Source organism: Macrotis lagotis, chromosome 1 (genome assembly GCF_037893015.1).
Source record: "Macrotis lagotis isolate mMagLag1 chromosome 1, bilby.v1.9.chrom.fasta, whole genome shotgun sequence".
Taxonomy (NCBI): Eukaryota; Metazoa; Chordata; class Mammalia; order Peramelemorphia; family Peramelidae; genus Macrotis; species Macrotis lagotis.
In genome coordinates this window covers 52,237,047-52,256,007 of record NC_133658.1, presented here as the reverse complement: position 1 = coordinate 52,256,007, position 18,961 = coordinate 52,237,047, and the positions used below count along the sequence as shown (strand labels likewise).

The 18,961-nt window shown below is 43.0% G+C and overlaps 1 protein-coding gene across 9 annotated transcripts in view; it reads right to left on the bottom strand.

The window, feature by feature from the left end:
* The window catches only part of CBFA2T3 (CBFA2/RUNX1 partner transcriptional co-repressor 3), a 206,304-nt gene that overhangs the window by 44,634 nt on the left and 142,709 nt on the right, over positions 1-18,961 (bottom strand). For 6 of the 9 annotated variants that reach the window (XM_074201069.1, XM_074201115.1, XM_074201123.1 and 3 more), the window contains exon 2: positions 1,653-1,802. In XM_074201069.1, coding sequence (XP_074057170.1) covers positions 1,653-1,802 — 150 coding nt within the window. The remainder of the gene's footprint in view (positions 1-1,652; positions 1,803-18,961) is intronic. The other 3 variants (XM_074201076.1, XM_074201106.1, XM_074201100.1) reach the window with 1 other exon arrangement.

The following is an 18,961-nucleotide window of genomic DNA, read 5'->3' as shown; positions in this document are numbered from 1 at the left end:
TCCAATCCTCAATTCCAGATCATTTTGCCAATCCACAAAGCAACTGCTATTCTCTGCTGAAGAGGGTGGAGGAGACTTTGAAGGATGACGGATTATTCTTTTCAGAAAGATCTTCCATAGCCACCATCATTTCCACAAGGTGGCAGGAGGGTCATCCTTAGATAACTGCTTAATTCTATTCCATTCTCCGTGATAATAAGGTCAATTTTTATATAAAGAAAGAACATAGACTTATCTTTCATTGTCCTAGAAATCTCCAAAGAATGATTTTTGACAATTAGAACCCAGATAAGGCTGGGAAAGACAGAGATGTTTCTGGAAAATCCATTCACTTTGGAATGGGTGTGTATTCTAAGGTATTCAAAGACAGAAAGAAAATTTCTCTATGAACTGCAATATTAATAACAGTGTTTTGTGGGGTGCTACATGAGAAACAATGAAAAAGATGCTCAATGATATAGGAAAGGCAGATGAATATGATAGAATGTTATTGTTATAAAAATGATGACTAAGATGAATTCAAAGAAGCCTGGGAAAAGCTGACACAGTGCAAAATAAGAAGAGTCATCATCAATGACATAAGGGAAAGAATTCCCTATTTTGATGAACAGTAATGACCCATCTTAACCTAAGAGAATACATACAGAAACATGCTTTTCCTCTTTCAGCTTTGACGGACAATTAGGGGTCTAGAAAAGTTGCATACCCCATCAGACATAGGTGCGTCTCGATTGCTTTTGTTTCATTGTTTTCTTTCATTATAGGGAAGTATTCAGTGGTGGGGAGGGAAATATCAGGAATTAATGGGGTAAATAAAGAAGTGAAACCTAAAAAAAGAGATGGGTATGAGGACAGAATTCCTTCTGAGATATCGAGGTCTAACCTGAGGCCCTAGGTCATGTGGTGTCAAGACCTAAGCAGACTGACCAACTACTCAGTAGGGTCTGATTTTTGGTAGCCTCTTTGGGGCTCCCAGGCTGAAGGCTGCAATGTTGTTCTACAGTCTTGAATGGCCAGGGATAATATCATCTAATATCCTTCACCTTGAAATTACCTTTTTTTTTAAAAAATTCTAGATTGGTAAAGCATCTAATAAGAGCATCCTCTGTGCCAGATACTCTCCTAACCTTTTGGGAATGCAACATTTACCACTCAGCTGGTCTTGGCTTTTAAGGAGCTTCTATTCTAATAAGGGAAGATCACATATAACGGAGAACTGGAAAGGGGGAGAGGATGCATGGTCATAGGAGGATATGAAGATAGCCGGGTTTGGGTTCCAAAAGAAAGGAGTTGAAAAACAACACAAGGGAAGGCCTTCCAACATACGACCTTAGATATTTTGCAGTTCTAATATCCTCATTTTATAGATGAGGAAACTGAGTTTTTATCAGGAAGAATGACTTAACCCAGGGATACAATGGAAATAGTACCATATTGTGAACCAATTTGACTAGGTTCCATCACTAACTAGCTGTGTGTCTTTTAGCAAACGATTTCCTCTTTGTGGGCCTCAGTTTCCTTATCTATCAAATAAGAGAATAACTCTGTCTGGTCTCTTGCCCTCTAACACTGTACCATGTTATAAATGTCTTCCATCATGGTGGTTTCCACCATGGCCTCCCTGGTGAAGGTGATGCCAGGTGAATACTTACTTGTGTTTGGTGCGAAGGATGGATGACGTGTTGCTCCCTGGGTGACGGCTGGAGGTGGGGGTGGCATGCTGGGTGGGGTCGATCTGGACTGCGTCTTCACCTCAGCCGGTGAGTCTGGCATCGTCGCTACCTTCTTCTCTGTACTATCTGCTAGAGGAGTAGAGGGGAAGAATGAAAGAAGAGAGAAGGAGAGTGAGTCAGTGAGAGCTGGAAAGGAGAAGGCCCAAGTTCCCCTCCTGGTCTCCACCCCTCTCCCCAGGTGTCAGCAGGGACTCATCCAGAGTGTTAGCTTTCAGCTGGCAGTTTCCTAGAGCAACATCCTCACTGCATACACCTGGGCCAGACTGCTTCCAGCAAATACACAAAGCTGCCCCCAGCTCTTAATGAAAGAACTCTTACCGCCCATCATCTTAATTAAGCTTGCTCATACTACACCCAAGATAAGCACCAGGTGTTCTCTTGCAGGCCTCTGTGGATGCCCAGGCTGCTACTGGGCCTGGGCTCCAGGTGACAGCTTGGGGATTAGAGACTCAGATTTTTCTTAATGACCGGGGAGGCAGCAGTCACTGGGGGGGGGGGGCGGTGGTGTTCTGGTGTTAACTCTTTCCCTGCTGTGGGCACCTGCTTCTCCTTTCTAGAACGCTGGACAGCTGAACAAATTCCAAGGTGAGAAGTCCACAGGAGTGAATGGGGACCATGGGAGCTAAGGAGGTAGTAGAGCTAAAGTAGCATCATTGTTATTTCTCAGTGGTGGGGTGCAGTGGAGAGAACCCAGAAGCTCTCAAAAGCTTGGGTTTGATCTTGGCTTGAAACTTGTTCTATTCATCTGTAAAATGGGAGGGGGCTGATTTGGATGACATCTAAGGTACCTTCTAGCTCTGATTCTTGGTGAGACTCAGATAATTCCTTAAACTCTTCTTAGAAATAAAAATAATGACTCAACCTCTTGTCATACTTTAAAATTGATTTTCCTCACAACCATATGAGGGAGTTAAGAATAATCCACATCTTATCTGAGAGGGAGCTGGGGTAGTGGAGTAGAGACTAGCCTTAGAGGCAAGAAGATCTGGATTTTCAAGCCTGCCTCTGTGGACTGTGTAACCCTGAGAAAATCATTTAATCTTTCAGTGCCCTAGGCTAGTGGAGACAAATTCAAGTGGAAATGGGGGCTGCTAAATGAAAATATAAAGATCCCTGTGGGTTGCATATTGACTTAGAAAACCACATATTAATATTAACTTTATTTTATTGGATTTTTATTTATTTTGTTAAATATCTCCCAATGGCATTGGGCTGTAGTTCAGGGTATTATGGGCCTCATGTGGGTCAAGGACTCACAACTCTGTCCTTGGCAACTCTTTAAGACCTTAGGTTGCAGTTCAGTTGTGTCTGACTCATATACAAGTACACACACACATACAAAAACACACATATCACATAGACATGCCTGAAAATATACCCATATAAACATACACATGCAAACACACAGACACACACATACATATACTTAACATAGACATATATATACATATATGTATATACATATATATGTATATATACATGTATGTACACACACATTCATGGACATACCCATCTATCTCATCCTCATTTTACAGATGACCAAATTAATGGACAAACAGGTGAAGTGCTGTCTCTGGTCCTGGTTACCAACCTCCACCTGAGAGAAACCTGCTGAACTGACTTTGGGTGAACACCCACAGATCTCCTTATGGGAGAGTCAGCTGGTAGAGGAATCTGGGTGATCTGGTGCAGACTTGTTTCTGAATCAGAGAATCTCTAGGTTGAAAGGGGCCTCAGAAGGCATTTAGTCTAACCACGACAAAGTACAAATCCCAACCAGAGACCATCCAACTTCTGCTTTTAAAACCTCCAGGGATGGGGAACCAACTCCCTTTTCAGGTCACCACTTCCACTTTTGGAAATCTTTCACTGATGGAGTTTTTCCTCAGGTGAAAACTGTTAAATTTGCCTCAGTTTTTCCTAATTCTGACCTTGGAGGAGTCCAAGCAGGAAAAAGTCTAATTCCTTTCCTACTTCCAGTTCCTTCAACTGATCCCTTTACAGTGAGGTCTTCAGACCTAACATCATCTTGTTTGTTCTCTGGGTTTGCTCCAACCTGTTCAGAGTTTGCATAATGAGCCACTAACCCTTGATTTACTCTTCCATGAGGAAGGTAAAAACAGGGCTGTCTTTTCAGGTATGACTCTCTCCTCTGTGTGTCTCTGTCTCTGTCTCTGTGTCTTTGTGTCTCTGTGTCTCTGTGTCTCTCCCCCCCCCCCCCCCCCCCCCCCCCCGTCTAGTCCATGGTCCATGAGGGTCTGGTGAGCCAGCTGGCAACATGGGATACCAAGTTGTCATGATAGAATTGCTCAAATCTTAGAGAACTCTCCTACTAAAGGAAAACGCATTTGACATATTTTTCATCATCAAATACATATGAATACACATGAATATACCAAGAATGCCCACTGAATATTTAGTTCTGGACTGCTGTACACACTTACATAGCCTGCCTGGACCCCTAAATTATTGATTTCTCCCCCCTTTGTTGTGTGTATGTTCTCCTGCAGCTTGGTGTTGCAGTAGACTGTGTTGAATGTGGAATCTGGAAGACCCAAGTTCAAAACTGAACTCAGACACTAATTCCTAGTTGTGTGACTGTGTGACTCAACCTCCATCAAACTCATTTCCTTCATCTGTAAAATGAGGATAATAAAGCAATCTAGATCACAGAGTTGTGAAAATTAAAGAAGGATATTTGCAAACCTCACAGCATTCTAAAAATGCTAGCTTTAAAAAAATAGCTAGTTCAAATACATTCATCTTATGTCCCCAATGAAAGGAAGAATTTTCTAGCAAGGTTGTCTAGTAATGGAATGGTGAGTCTTGTGAGTAGTGAGCAGCTTGTGATGGGAAAAGCTCAGGATTTGGGGCCAAAGGGAACCTTGAAGACAGCATGGGAGTCAGGGAGTTGAATTCAAATTCTAGCTGTGATGTGTGTAATACCAGCATGATCTTGGGTAAGTGACTTTAACTCCCATGCCTCAGTTCACTCAACTACAAAATAGGAAAGTGGGGCAAAGGGGTGGAACAGATTGCCTTTAAGATGTCTTCTAGCTCTAAGTACATGTTGATAACTCATAGTTATATAGCATTTTCAGGCTTCTGAATACTTCCCCCATAATAGCCCTATGGAGGAGCCTTCCTAGGGTGTTATGCCAGGAAAGAGGTGGAGGGGATTGCTATGATGGGAGTAGGGGAAGGGCAGCCTCACCAATCTTCGGATGCCCTCTCACCTCTAAACTCCATGAGGGCAGGGAGGGCCTGGGGCAAGCCTGAGCTCACTGTAGGTTGGAGAACTGGACTCCTGCTCCAAGGGATGGATGGTCTGCCTCCTGGCTGGGTGAGGCCCTGGAGCAGAAGGGTGGAGGAGGGCACCAAGGGAGGAGAGACCAGTAAACAGATCCCAGCTAAACAAGCTCTGGCCCCAGCACCTGCTGCTCGGATCAGCTGCAGCCGAGCTGCTCTCCCTTCCTCCCTGCGGACTGCCTTGCTGACCCCCCCCCCCCCACCTCCGGCCCTCTCTCCCTGGCCCTCCCTTTCTCTCTCTCTCTCTCTCTCTCTCTCTCCTGTCTGTGAGGACTCACTACTCTGATGGCTCAGCACATGTGTGGCCACAGCTGTGGGGATCTGTCAAAGGGTTATACGGCTGGACCCAGGCCTGCGGAGCCCCACCGAGGACCAAACATGGAAAACCTCGCCTTGCTTTGCCTCACCCGGCTGGGAAGGCCCTGCCAGCATCTCGGAGAAGGTGTCACTGCCCTTATGGGGCCAGAGCCCCATGGGGCTTGTTCCTGGCCTGCAGGTCACTTCAATCTAACATGGTTTCCATTTGATCTGACACAAGTATTTCAGAATTGACAGCCCTGGGAGAGGTCCTGGTCCTGTCTAAATAAAGCAAGACTGACTCTCTCTCTCTCTCTCTCTCTCTCTCTCTCTCTCTCTCTCTCTCTCTCTCTCTCTCTCCTCTCCTCTCCCCTTCCTTTTTCTGTGTTTTTATCCTTCTCTCATACCCTCCTTTTTACTCTTTTTTCTTCTCTCCTCACTTTTCTCTCAAATCCAGATTAGATTGGAGAATCACCTCTAGGCCTTCCATCTTATCCTTTTAAGGTACTTTTAAGACTATGATGCTCATTTCACAAAGCCCACAGGAACAGGTAGCATGGATGGTGATATAGTTCCTTTTACAAATGAGGGAAGTAATGCTCAGTGAGGTGGGGCGGAAAGAAAGGTGGATGAGGTAAACCTGGGTTCAATCGTCAAAAGTGACTTGAAAAAGCACTTTACACACATTATCTCATTTGGGACTCATAACAACCCTAGTTGAGAATAATGCTGTGGTTATTATCTATCCCCATTTTATAGATTCAGTAATTGAGGCTCAGGTTAACTGACTTGCTCAGAGTGACACTCTTTGTAAGTGAGAAATGGAATGAGTTCTTTCCTGGTTCCAAATCCAACATTTTTATGCCAATTAACAGCTTCGGGAAGGTAAACCCATGAGCTCCAGAAATGGCAACCCCTCCTCTTCCTCCACCTGCCCTACTTTTGGCCTGGTAGCCATCATCCAGATGGCGCAAGGCTGCCATCTTCACCCCCCACTATTATCACCTGCTGACCAAAGCTACCATTGGGGCAGGCTAGCTGGTCTAGCTGAAGTGTTGAAGGAGAGAGGAGGTAGCATGTGGTAGCCATAATTTAACTCTGGTGGATTAAATTAATTTATCCTAAGTCCCTTAGGACTTAGGGGGGGAGAGCCCAGAACCCTGAGCCCAAGAACCTTGGGGATAGCAGGGCCCTGTCCTCCATCTGTCTTGCTTCCAGCTTGTCCCCTGCAGATGACATCATTTATTCTTCTTCATCATCATCATCACTAGTATTTAGATAACACCTTAAAGTTTTCAAAGCACTTTATATATTAACTCATACAATCCTCACAACAAATCTGTGTGGTATGTACAATTATTATTCCAATTTTAGAGATGAAGAAACTGAGGCTGAGACAAGCTAAGTGATTTGTTACACAACAAATAAGTACATAAGGCAGGACTGGACTTAGGTCTTCCTGATTCCAAGTCTACTTTTCTGTAACTGTACCACAGCAATGAAGGGAGCGACCTTGGTGAGTAAGGGGCACACCACTCCCATCATCACAAACACCAACCACTGACCAGTTGCCCAAGAGTGAGCAGCATTATTATTTCCATTTTGCAGATGAGAACACTGAGATTTAGGGAATTGAAACTGACAGTGGAGATCCTACGGGGAATAGGTGCTCAGTAATGGCAACATTTCCTGGACCACTAGCCCTAATTCCAGATGGCCTCAAAGAAACAGTCCAAGCAAGCCACTAATATGAAGGTTGGACTTGGTGACTGCCTCGCCTCCCCAGCAACCATCAAGGACCTGGAAATGAAAGTTCTGGCCTTCAAGGTCTTTGTTACTGCCAAAAGGTCAACATTAGAAATAGATATGTTTTTATTAATGAAAAAAGACATTAAAGAAGATGCACTGTCACCGACTTTGCCAAGCACCCTAAGAACCAAAGGACCTTTCATCTGACTTGGAGCTGAAACCTTCCATATGTGTCATTTCCCCTTATGTGAATGTGACCTCCTTGAAAGCAGAATTATTTGTCTTTCTGCTTATATCTGACCCTTTTCACAGATTTTGAAAATAATGAATCCTAAATATACAATTTTCCTTCATTCAGTCCCCTAGCCTAGCTATCTGTATGACCTTAGAAAAATCATTGTCCTCACTGAGCCTCAGTTTCTTCATTTGTAAAATGACAGAAGGGGCTAGATGATCTTTGAGATCTCTTCCAGATCTTTTTATAGTTCTGTGTTCTATAGAAGGACGGGGAAAACCTGGATTAGAACTTGATTCCTGGACCAGCATTCTTTCCCACTATATCATTTTACTGATAATTATCTCTATGTGCTACTTTCATTGTCTTCTCCACTCAAAAAACCTGTTTATTTTTTAATCTTTTATTTTTTCCAATTATATATAAAAAACACATTTTAGCATTTGGGGTTTTTTTTGAGTGTTCCAATATCTCTCCTACCCACTCTCCCCTGACTTCTCATTGAGAAGGCAAGATATTTGATATACTATTTCTTTTTTTAATGTTATTTTTATCTTTTAAAAAAAATCACCTTCATTTCCAAATATATCCTCTGCTTCCCTACCCAAAGACCTTGTGACAAAGAATAAAAATAAGAGAACAGAACAAAGGCAATTCAGAAAAACTAATCAAGAAATTAATGGTGCCCAACAGTATATACAATATTTTGCACCCATAGTCCCCCACTTCAAAGAAGGCAGAGAAGTTCATAATCATAACTCTTCTTCAAGGCCAAGTTTCAGTCATTGTACCTTTTTAAAAGTTGATTTTTAAAATTCTAAAATAACAAAAAATGGACATTTTCACATACAAAGTAGAACAGAAAGGCATGATTTATATGTGAAACCATGAATCTCTATTAAATATAGCCAGTTTTTTAAAAAAGCATATAATAAATTCATCATGTTACTTTTGAAGTTGGTTGACTTGAAAGTATTTCCTTTTGAACTTCCTTCTGTTCCCTTCTGTACATTTAAAAATGCTTCATTGACCATCTTTTTTGGGGGGGTAAGGTAGGGGGGGTGACGTTGGAGGCAAAATTATTATTAGTTCTCCTCCCCCCAAATTTTCTCCAATTGAAAAGAAAAACAAAACCTTTATAACCCATATGTATAGTTAAGCAAAAGAAACCCCTGTGTTAGCCACCTCTAAACATGTTTATCACACTTGAGTCCATCACCTTGACAGGAGGTAGGTAGGATTGTTCCTCAATCCCACTTTCTATAAGAAGTCTTTTTCCAACTCCATCAATGCTAGTCCCTTTCTTCTGAGTCTATTCCCAAGTTTACTAAAGGGGCAGTTAGATGGTACAGTGAATAGAATGCTGGGCCTAAGGTGAGAAAGACCTGAGTTCAAATTTGACCTCAGACACTTACTAGCTATGTGACCTAGGCAAGTTGCTTACCCCCGTTTGCCTCAGTTTCATCTATAAAATGAACTGGAGAAGGAAATGGCAAACTTCTCTAGTATCTTTGCCAAGAAAATCTTAAATGGGATCACCAAGAGTTAGAGACACTACTGAGATGAACAAACCTCTCTCTTTTAATAATGCTTGTTGATTTGACTCTGATTACACTGATCAGGGTTCTTATATCTTTCAAAGTTATTTTTCTTTAAAAATACTGTTGTAGAACAGTGCAGAACTGCTCATTCCAACTGGCATCAGTTCTGGGACCCCATTTTTATTGTATCAAGTATAAGCCTTTGTTCCTGGAATTCTGCGATTAGTTTTCATTCTTCCCCCTCTCCCTCAGTCTTAGCCTGTTTCTGGTCAAGCCAGTCTCTTCACTTCCCATGAACACCCCACACTTAGCCCTTTCTTTGCATCTCATTTAACATGACCCAATGGAACATGGCTTTCTCACTTTTCTCTGCTTCAACCAATCTTACCTGTCCTTTAAGACCCAACTCAAGGCCCACCTTGCTTGACTCCTCTGATCTTCAGTGATTTCTCTCTCTTCTGGACTAGTCTCTACCTGTTATCTTCACTACACAAATTAGTCCTTATCTTTATTATCTGTCAATAATTTCATAAGTCACATTCCTTGAAGTCAAGGATCAGGTCTTCCCAGATTGCCCACAACCCTTCATGGAGAGCCTTACACACAGTAATACTCAATGACTGCTCAATGACTAATTGCTAAAATCTTGGGAACATCTGTGGTCCTTGTCCTATGCCTTTGCCTGTGGCCTGTCCTGTCCCAGGGTCTGGGCCATCTTGCCATTCTGGGAGCCCAGAAGGGCCAAACCGAAGAGAAGGGGCTATGTGGGAGGCAGATGAAGCCAAGAGTTTCTCCCAGCCAGTTGCATTTTAACTCCAGTCAGTTTGCTTGTATGTAATCAGAGACATCACAAGTCCAAGCTGTGGTCAGCAAAGTGATCACCAAGGGAGAATGGGAATCACACCAGAGACTCACTCACCTCCCTTCCCATATGGCTCTTTTGCCCCATTTCCAAGGCAGTGTCAATCTGTAAAAGGGAGGCAGAGGAAATGCAAAAGTGGCACTGACCACTTACTTCAGTGAGAAACTGGGATCCCCACCCTGACTAGCTATAGCAGAAAACATTAAACTGGGGCTTCCTCAAAGACATCCCAGATAGTCCTTGTGTGGGGGATCTGAGGCTAGTGTCAAGGACTCAGTTTTCCCTTAAGGTTTGATTATACAAGACAGCTTTCCATAGGGGGCAATCTGGACCTGAAGGTTCCAGGGAAAAGGAAAAGGCCAATTAACTGTCTGGTTTGACTTGATCTGATTTCCAGCCTCCATTCATTCATTCCATAAATATTTCTGAAGCTCATAATATATATATGGAAAAAGTGCTGATTCTGATGTACTGCTGTGGAAATCCTGGAACCTGAGTTTGAATCTCACTAAGTTGTTACTTAGCCCTTCTGGGCCTCAGTTTCCTCATCTGTAAAAAAGAAGAAATTTTATTACTTATGCTCTAAACTTACTTCTAGTTTTTGGTCTATATTCATACATGAGGAACACTCACAGATCTTGTCATATTCCAGAGATCTTTATAGGTATATTCTATTTTTTTTGCAAGGCAATGGGGTTAAATGATTTGCCCAAGGTCACACAAATAAGTAAGTATTAAGTGTCTGAGGCCAGATTTGAATTCAGATCCTTCTGACTCCAGGGCTGGCTCTCTATCCACTGCACCAGAGTGTTTAGGGTTAGGTGGCACAGTGGATAGAGTGCTGGCCCTGGAGGCAGGAAGGCATGAGTTTGAATCCAGCCTCAGAGATGACTCTTATTGGCTGTATGACCTTTGGCAAGTCACTTAACCCTGATTTCCTAGCATCCAGGGCCTTCTCCATTCATCCTGATTCACATCTGGTCACTGGATTCAGATGGCTCTGGAGGAGAAAGTGAGGCTGGTAACTTAGCACATCCCCCCCTCACTCAAATCCAATTCATGTGCTTTGGTCATGGCATCAACTCCCTGATGTTGTAGTCTTCAGCAAAAATGAAATACAAACCTTAGCTGCCCTCTTTTCCAATAGAATGTCCTCTTTGAGAGCAGACATCATTTGCTTTTATCTTTGTATTTCTTAGGTATCAATGGCACCTAGGAGCTACTTAAACATGCCTGAAGATTGACCAACTGATTGACCAATCTTGGATGTGGACATTTTCTTCAGTGACAGATTGTAAGCTTTCAGTGACTTAACATTTGAGAGTTTTTATGAAGGAGAATACCATCACTCTTCTGTCAACCTGGTGGCAATTCTTTCCAGACTTAGCTGAAGACAGATATTGATAGCAGGTCCATCCCCAGGTCCATACCCTAAGTTTTACCAGTCTGGGAAGCCTGGTAGACATAATTTAGGTCTAATCTGAGTCTTCTCAGGCCTTTAGTAGAGCTGCTAAAGGGACTAAGTTGGTAGGTTAAATGGTTTTCCATTAATAGATATGTCATTTGTCCTTACTGAGCCTCAATTTCCCCACCTGTTGCTATTTGTTCCTGATTTTTAGAAGAGGATCAGTGACATCATGGGGTGACATCTTGACTTGCTGATGAACTGAACAAAGTCACCAGCCTTATTCTCTCTTCCACAGTCATTGAAGACCAGTGGCAAAACAAATCAAGATGACTGGCCAGGATAGATTGGATGATCATGGTATCTTTGGTACTTAAAATTCCAAGTGCCCCACAGAGCCCTGCAACCATTCTGCCAGGGGAAGTCTTCACATGTTTGGGGCAGATGTCTCCCTAACTCACTGACAGGTTTGAAGCCTGTTGGTTACCTTTGGTTTACCCTGTCAGGGGAGACAGAACCCCAGGGTGTGGCTAACGTGAATGTTATAGCATCTTGGAGCACAGGTAAGAATCAGGTGAATTAGCTGGACACCAAAAATGGAAAGTAACTGTGAAAAGGATGCTACGTGCCCTCCCACCAGAGGTTCTAGTCCTTCCTGGATAGCCCATATGTCTTCCTCTGTAACATGGGGATGACAATACCTAGAGAATCGACCTCTCACAATTGTTGGATGTTTAGTAGAGAAGGCATGTAAAACTCTTTGTAAATCTTAGGCTGCCATGTAAGTGTTTCTATTTTTATTATTCTATTATCTTGTATTTTAGAATGGTTTTTACCCTCATTTTCTTCTCCCCACATGAAAACTGAAGGCAGGATTTATTTTTACTGCATTCCTAATATTGACCAGACAGAGAACAGTTACTCAACAAATACTTATTTGCTTCATTGATTGATTGATTGATGTCCATTTAGGAAATTTCTCTCATTAAGTTGCTGGTTCCCCTCCTCAACTATAAATAAACACATTTTTTTTTCTTAGTGAATAAGGGAGCCTCCTTCCTTTTCTTCTCTTCCCTCATTCTGGGGAAATCTTATTCCTGAATTTATTTGCTCACCATTGAGAAAGTGACAGCAGGCCCAAAGCTGGGCCAAGTTCAACAGACCTCAGGGGACAGCCTGCCAGTGAGAGCCCCTGCAAGGCTCCATCTCTAAACTGGAGACCTGGAGCTAGTGACTGGGGAAGGGCCAAACAGCAGCTCCACTATTCTGGGCCTTCTAATTAGTTTCCCAGACAGTGGTAGCCTTGTCTGGGATTAGGGCCCCTGTTTCCTGCCCCCCTACCTCTTTTAACTCCCCCTCCCCTCCAGTTCTTCAGCCAAGGTCAGTTTCCATGTCTGGTGAAAGCTCCCACTTTCCAGACCCAGAGCATCCTGCTGTGGAGAAGGCTCTGGACTGGGGCCAGCTTGAGTCTCAGTTCCTGGACAACCTCGCCACCCTGTCGGCCAGCAGACGGCTGACTGCCATCCAAGGCAGGCTGATTTTACCTGTTATAAATCAGCCTTGAACGGTGACTTTGGCTCTGTCTTGGGGTGCATTACCTACCGGCAGACACGGCTTTCCACAGCTGCATCTTCTGTTATTTCCATCATTTGCAAGCTGGGACAGTAGGGAGAAGAAGCTGGGCAGCTCAGCTGCCTGGGTTCTTTTTGAAGAGGGTCAAAGCAGCATCCAGAGAATGAAGTGCTAGTCTTTTGGGAGGCTGCCCGGAGGGAGGGCCGACTTTCTATGGCCAGTTTTCCCACTAGACTGAGAGGAATGGGAGGTCCTAGAACTACACTGTATAAACTCTGGTCTGGCCCAAGTTTCTGGAGGCCCCTTCCTTTCCTCTTTTTCCCTGGGTGTAATACTCTTCCATGCTGCATTAGGTTAAAATTGAGGTCAACATCTGCCCCCACAGACCTTCTTTACCCTTTCCAACTTCCCAATTGTATATATCGGCGACACCAATGCCCTTCAAATGACTAGGAACCATCTTGGAGTTTGCTTTCCATTTACTGCAAAAGTAAATACAATACATAAAGGGTTTAGGTAGAAAGATCAATAGGCTAGACTCTCCTCTAGGATCACAGGAAGGTCCTTCAGGGATCACTTAATTCATGGACTTTTAATCTTGGGTATATGGACCCCCAAGAGTTCTGGAGATTTGCAGAGTTCCATGAATTAAACATTTTGACAACTGTATTTCAATATAATTGATTTCTTTTTGTAATTTGTAATCTGAAGCATTTTTGGGGGGCATTAAAAAGAAAAAACATTCTGAGAAATGGCCCATAAGCTTCACTAGACTGCCAAAGGGATCTAAGTCACAAAAAAAGGGTTAATAGCTGATCTAAGGGCAACTAGGTGGTGCAGTGGATAGAGCACCGCCTTCAGGTCAGGAGGTCCTGAGGCCCAAATCTGGGCACTTAATAATTATCTAGCTGTGTGACCTTGGGCAAGTCACTTAACCCCATTGTCTTAATAAAAATATTAAAAAAAAAGAGTAACTGATCTAAGCCAACCATCTTATTTTACTAAGCTAGATTTGGTGGGTCAGAGAAGGTATGGAAGCTCCCTAAGGATCCAGTTACTAAGTAGCAGACCTGGGATTTGAACTAGTATCCTCTAAATCCAACTCTAGACTCTTTCCACACTCAAAAAAATCAACCCATATTTATGATGCACCCACTGGGAGTCTGGTACAATTACCAGATTGAGTCTCTAGCTCTGTTTTAAAATGAGATGCTGTATGTCTTGCTTCAGAGGGATGGGTTCGAACTCTGGCCTACAAGAAGCAAGCAGAAGCAATGGTGGCAAGTCCTCTCCCTGTCTAAAGTTGCCCTTGTCCAATGCTTGCTGATTTCCATGGAGAGCATCCAATGAGAGGTCCTGGCCAAGGATGGCCCTGGGCACTGGAGAGAGCAAGTTTTCAGTGTTGGAAGGACATGTGCCAGCTGGCGAGGGCACTGTGAGAATGGGCACAGGAATACTTTATTGAAGGGAGTCATACTTTAAAAGTCAATCTCGTGGTAAAAGTGGGAGTGATGAATATTGGGTTATAAACATGGAAGAAGAGGATAGGACTAGATATGGGAATGCAGTTTCTTCCTGTTGGTCTTATGCAGGGATATAGAATGGACTATGCCCATGCTCATTTTGCATAATCCCATTTCAGTAGGTGAAAACAGAAGATCTCACAGGGAATGTTGGGTCCTCCTGACTTTTCTTTCACCTAGTTACTCTGATTAACCCAGATCTTTTTTGCTACAGAGGATATTAAAAAATTAGAGCAGAGAGGAGGGAGACCCAGAGCCCATGGGAAAATGGAGGAGCTATATGAGGCATCACTAGTCTTTTTCTGGGCCACAGAGTAAGCAGTGGATGCAGGCTAGAGAGCAGCTATCCTCTAGTTCTATTTCTGGAGACCATTTTCTCCAAGGCCTTAGTTTGGTAAGTGAGTCACTGCAGCTTTGAATACATGAGTGGGGTTGGGGGGCACTATATAGGAAAAGGGGAATCCTTAGATCAGGCCCAAATTAAGTACAATCTAATTGGTCACACCAAGATCAGAAGTAAATATATTATACTATAGGGGGAATCATTAACAGTTGGATGGCCTATTTGGATCAGCCAATGTAGGCATCAGTGAGAACTTCAGTTCCAATGGGCTTTTTGAGATCTGACAAGAAAAGCATCAGTGGTTTGGGAATGCAAGGAACGGGGGATACAAATATGGAAAGGAAAGATAAAGTCTACCTTGAAGGAGGAATGAGGGTTAGGTTCAGAAAATCTGGGAGAGCTAATCTGGGTCTTTTCCCCAAATGGAAATTCTGTGAAGAGTTCTCTAATAGACAAGTAAAAAGAGGGACTCTGTTTTGAAGGGGCTCCAGGGATTGAAACTGTTTAGGAGGGTTTGCCAATATTCACTGGGTGGGTTGAACCATCTGATTCTTCTTTTTCCTCTCAGAGGGCACTATTCAGGGAAGACTTCCAGCAATGCCAGAGAAAGAAATAGGTTCTATTTAAGGGTAGCTTCTCAACTGAATGGGAGTCTTTTTTGTCAGGGCCATGCCCATTCCTGTTCCTTCCTTTAAGACATTGCTTCAAAAGACTGTCTCGGTCTCTGGGGCTGGAAAAAGGAGGAAGGCAGAAGACTGACAAGAACAAATATTACCCTAGATGGAAAGGAGGATAAGTATAGATTGCTTCAACCTGGATGAGTGGGTGAGTAATGAAGAATGAAGTCTACAGATGGAGAGTAGGGTTAAGTTTAGACGTAACCTCTCACCCAACCAACCTGGGCACCTAGGAAGAAGACAGCACAGAGAATGGCCATGAAGAGGATGACCAAAATAAGGGACAGGAGTTATGTACATCCTTGAGTGACTATTGGTAAGATCCCCATCCCTTCTGAGACTTGGTTTTTTCAATTATAAAGCAGTTGTTCTATTAGCCTGGTCAGCCTCCTATTCAATAAAGTTCAGTGGCTACCTATTATCTGAAAAAAAAAAAGAAAAAATTCAGACTTCTTTTCTGGTAAGAAGGGAGAGACAAAAAAATTGATGTGGATTTTCCAGAACGAATGGGAGCCACATCCCTAACCCCCAGACTGGGGAAGGGATAAATGTATTTCCCCAACTGCCCCCCCCCACCATGTCTAGAATTTGTCCCTTCCTCAGCACTTTTTCCTGGCTTCCGTAGCTTCCTTGCAGCCTCAGGTAAAGTCCCACCTTCTTCAAAAAGGTTTTTCCAGTTCTCCTTAATCTTAATTCCTTCCCTTTGAGACTGCAGTATCAACTGCAGTATCTGTAAGGCTCAATAAAATGAAGTATGTCTATATATACTTGCCTATCATTACAATACTCCTTCCTAAGATCGACTACTTCACCAACTGCCATTGGAAGGTCCTGTAGGCATCTCAGACTCAACAGGTTCATAATGCACCTCATTATCTACTTCTCTAAATCTACCAGACTTTTGGTTTCCAGTATTTCCTCCTCTCCAACACATCTTCCCCATTATAGCTAGGCAAAATCACCCTCCTAAAGCCCAAGCTTGACTAGGACACTTTTCTGATTAAGAATACAGGAGACCTATTTAGGGGTTCTAGAATAAAAAACAAAAATGTCAGCATGACATTTAAAAAGCCCTTCCCAGACTGATTCAAGCATCCTTTGCCAAGCTTTTACACACAACTCTCCTTTCTATCCTGTCCCAACTAAACTGGCTGTTTTGTTGTTCCCTGAGCTTGTCCTTCTGTCTCCTATATCTACACCTTTGCATAAGCTGTCTCTCATTCTTGGATTACCTTAGCTTTCAGATTGGCCTCTTAGAATCTCAAGTTTCCTCCTGTGTTCAACTCATATTCCAGCAATATGGGAACCTTGAATTCTTTGATTGTTAGTGTTCTTGGGTTTTGTTTTTTGGTAAGGCAATGGGCTTAAGTGACTTGCTGAGCTTCCTCCTAGGTTCAACTCATATTCTACCACTATGAGGAATCTTAATCTCCTTGGTTGTTAGTGTTCTTGCTTATCATTTTTTGGCAAGGCAAGGGTTAAGCAACTTGCTCAAGGTCACACAGCTAAGTAAGTATTAAATATCTGAGACCAGATTTAAACTCAAGTACTCCTAACTCCAGGGCCAATGCTTTATCCATTGTACCACCTAGTTCCCCTGTTCTTGCTTATCTTAATTAGTTATATATACACTCACCTGTTTACAAGTTATATTGTCTTGGTAGAAAAGAAGGTGGGGAAGAGAAGACAGGCCAGGAGAAAAGAGGAGAGAAGATGGAATGTGAGGGGAAAGGAAGGGAGAGAAGAGAGAAAAGGAGAAAAGGAAGGAAGGGGGAGAAAGAAGAAGAGGAGGGAGAGAAGAATAGGGGAGAAGGGTGGAGAGAAGAGAGGAGGCACTGGAAGAAGATCATGGAAAGGAAAGGAAGGGAAGGAATATCATGGAAAGGGAATGGTCATGGAAATGGTGACCAAAGTAGAGGGCAGGAACTCCATTCATCCTTGGTTGATCATTGAGAGAAGAGGAAAGTGAGAAGAAAATCTCCCAGACTAGAATTTGAATTATTACAGATAAATTAAGAACAAGTCTTTCAACCTCCTTTGAAATATTCTTTCCTAGATCTCAAAGCACTCATCAAACAGAGTAATGCATGGCTAACTCATGTTCTCTTGAACAACGTCTCCCTTTAGCTCCACCTTCCCCCTTCCCTCCCAAGACATAAAAACACAAAGATCAGCCTGAGGCTGAGTATTATCTATTAGTTTTTGCTTTTGCAGAGTGAATTAAATGGGATCTGCTACAAACATTAAAACTCTACTTGTATCACAGCAGAGAAGAGAATTGTAATTGTGTTACAGCAAAAACATGCCAGGGGCAAGGCTGCCTAAATACCACTGTAGCTCTGTCAACCAATCCAAACAATGGTGTTCTTGCTGGGGAGGGAAGACTGAATGAACCTCCTATCCCCTCCCCTTCCCCCCCCCAACTTCTGATTCTTACACTCATTCACATGAAATCAAAATAATATCTCTGCCAGGATGAATTCTTGTTGCCCCTTGGGTTCTAGAACTCCGGACTCTTTCCCAGAAGTTCTCTGGGCTAGCACTCAGACTGCTGGGAAGCTGGGAAGTCTCTTGGACTCTCTATTCCTCTCATCCACATACCAAGCAGTAGGGCAACCTAAAAGTAGCACTTCGGGGAGAAAGCAGGTTTGGGGAAAGGTCACTGGGCTCAAATAAAGAAGAGGAAAGGATATAGAATGGGGATGCCAGATCACCAGTCCAGGGAAGCATGGAGGGTTTTTTCTCTTGGTTTTTACAAGGCAATGGGGTTAAGTGACTTGCCCAAGGTCACACAGCTAGGTAATTATTAAATGTCTAAGAACTGATATGAACTCAGGTCCTGCTGACTGCAGGGCTGATGCTATATTCTTTGTGCCACCCAGCTACCCCCAAAATATAGTTTTAATAGCTAATAACAGTATCTAGCATTTATAGAGAGTTTCAAGATCTGCAAAGCACTTTACTACTATCATCTCATCTGATTGTGAGAGAAAGGTGCTGTCATGAACCTCATTTTACTGATGAGAAAACTGAGGCTAACAGGATTAAGTGACTTGCCCAGGATCACGCAGTCAGTAAGAATATGAAGCTGGATTTGAACTCAAGTCTTCTTGACTCTTTTTACTTGATACATTGAGAAACTGAGGACCAAAGAGGGTGACTTGTTCAAGTTCACATAGGTGGGAAGAGTCTGAGGCTGGATTCGAACTCTTGTCTGGTGATTCCAAGTTCACATTTGTTCCAAGGTCCCATATTGCCTCCCCAAAGCTGGGAGGAATAACATTCAGTCATTTTCTGGCATTTGTACCTCAGCGAGGAAAGGGAAATGACAGTAGGTTTGGAGAAAGGTCACTGAGGTCATATAAAGAAATGGGCCGGAGTACAGAGTGGGAATGCTGGGTTGCCAGAAGTTACTGGTCCAATTTGATCACAGATGTTCTCGATGTGATGATAACAACTGCTCACCCTATCAGGAACCTCCCTCACAAACTCTTGGAGATAGGTCAGTATTATTCCCCCCATTTTCAGATAGAGAAACTGAGGCTTAGAGAAAGGAATGACTTGCCCAGCTTCATAAAGTGATTATCAGAAATGGGTCTTGACCCAAAATCCAGAGTCCTTTCCATTGCTATCCCCAAAGACAAATCTTTAAAGAAGAAAATCAGTGGACACCCTAGAGAAGCCAGTGTCTTGGCTTTATGGTTTCTTTCCTGGG